The sequence below is a fragment of the Octodon degus genome, unplaced genomic scaffold, assembly GCF_000260255.1.
Source record: "Octodon degus isolate 3935 unplaced genomic scaffold, OctDeg1.0 scaffold00035, whole genome shotgun sequence".
NCBI classification, from domain to species: Eukaryota; Metazoa; Chordata; class Mammalia; order Rodentia; family Octodontidae; genus Octodon; species Octodon degus.
This window is the reverse complement of record NW_004524611.1, coordinates 12,924,003-12,925,456: the sequence shown is the minus strand read 5'-3', so window position 1 is coordinate 12,925,456 and position 1,454 is coordinate 12,924,003. Positions and strand designations below refer to the sequence as shown.

At 53.2% G+C, this 1,454-nt stretch overlaps 1 protein-coding gene across 1 annotated transcript in view; it reads right to left on the bottom strand.

Moving 5' to 3' along the window:
* Rfc2 (replication factor C subunit 2) overlaps positions 1-174 on the bottom strand; it is an 11,018-nt gene extending 10,844 nt beyond the window's left edge. The window contains exon 1 of the mRNA XM_004630423.2: positions 38-174. Coding sequence (XP_004630480.1) covers positions 38-144 — 107 coding nt within the window. The 5' untranslated portion in view covers positions 145-174. The remainder of the gene's footprint in view (positions 1-37) is intronic.
* Positions 175-1,454: the final 1,280 nt, after the last annotated feature.

Sequence of the window (1,454 nt, the reverse complement as noted above, 5' to 3'; positions counted from 1 at the left end):
ACGTCCGGGAGCGCCCATCGTCTACAGTGACCCTCACCACGGCAGCTCGTAGTGGCCGGTGCTGCCCGAGGCCTTGCTGGGGGCAGGAGCAGGATCCTGTAGCCCGCCTTCCCCAGCGCTCTCTCCACTGGCCTGCACCTCCATTCTCCCGAATCTTCTTCCCGCCAGAGGGTACTCACGGTGACGCCATCACGCAAAGCCCCGCCCCCCTTCCCTAAGGACGTCGGGAGTGAGCGGGAGCCACGCCCCCGTTTCTGCCTCTTTGCGCCTGCGCAGAGCCTTCTGGTCAGCCCGGGCGAGACAGTTCCTAAGCGAGAACTGGCACCCGGCCCGGGAGGCAGAGGATGGCCAGACCCTCCCGGGCGCTCTGGGAACGGATGTTTGTGATTGTCGAAGACCCTCTCCGCCGCAGTCCTCCGAGGCTCTGCTGGGGCGTGGTGGTCCCCAGGACCAGCTGCCTCCGAGCGGGCGCCTGCGCCCTGCTGTGTTTGGTATTGTCAAGGGATTTTCGCCGTCCTGTCCTGCGGGACGGACTGTGGCCCCGCCGCCCCTTTTTGCAAAGCAGGAAACTGTCCCTCCAGCAGCTGTGACAAAGTGCACATTCCAGAAAAATAGAAGTTTCATGTTCACAGTGAGCGTTCTCTGGGAAGGCTTTTCTGTTGAACTGATCTTTTGTTTGTTTTTATGTTGTTTTTGTTTATTTGTTTTGCAGTGCTGGGGATTGAATCCAAGGCCTTAACACTGAACTACAACCTCACCCCCCCCCTTTTTGTCCTTGAGACTGTCTTGCTGTACAATTCAGGCTGGCCTTGAGCTCACTTTGTAGCCCAGGAGGTCTCACGCTCTCAAGGATCTTCCTGCCACAGCCTCCCTGCAACCCTTTATTTTTTACTTTGAGATAGGGTCTTGCTAAATTGCCCGGGCTGGGCTGAAATTTGGGATTCTCCTGTCTCCTGCGTCAGCCTCCTAGAATGTTGCGATTATAAGTGTGCACCACCACACCTGGCTTTGAGCCTGCCTCTTGAACCTAAAGTGTCCTACTAATAATGAATAATTACCATCGTTTGCTGTGCCTCTAATGTGCCGAACTGAGGTCGGGTACTCATATTCTCCATGGGATGAAGACGCATGCTTGGAAATGATGGGATGATTTGTCCGTTGTCCTTTAGGTTCTAGATGGTGGAGCCAAGATTCATTCCCTAATGTATTATGAAAAGTCTTCATATACTTGAAATAGTCAGCATTGGCAATTCTTGACAGTCTCTACAGAGACCGAATAACAAATTTTAGCAGCAGACCTACAGGCCATGCGTGATAGTGCATGTCTGTAACCCCAGAACTCAGGAGTCTGAGATAGGAAGATTGCTTTGAGTTCAAGACCAACCTGGGCTACAAAGTGAGCTCAAGGCCAGCCTAAACTGCATAGGGAGATCCTGTCTCAAAAAAAAAAAAAA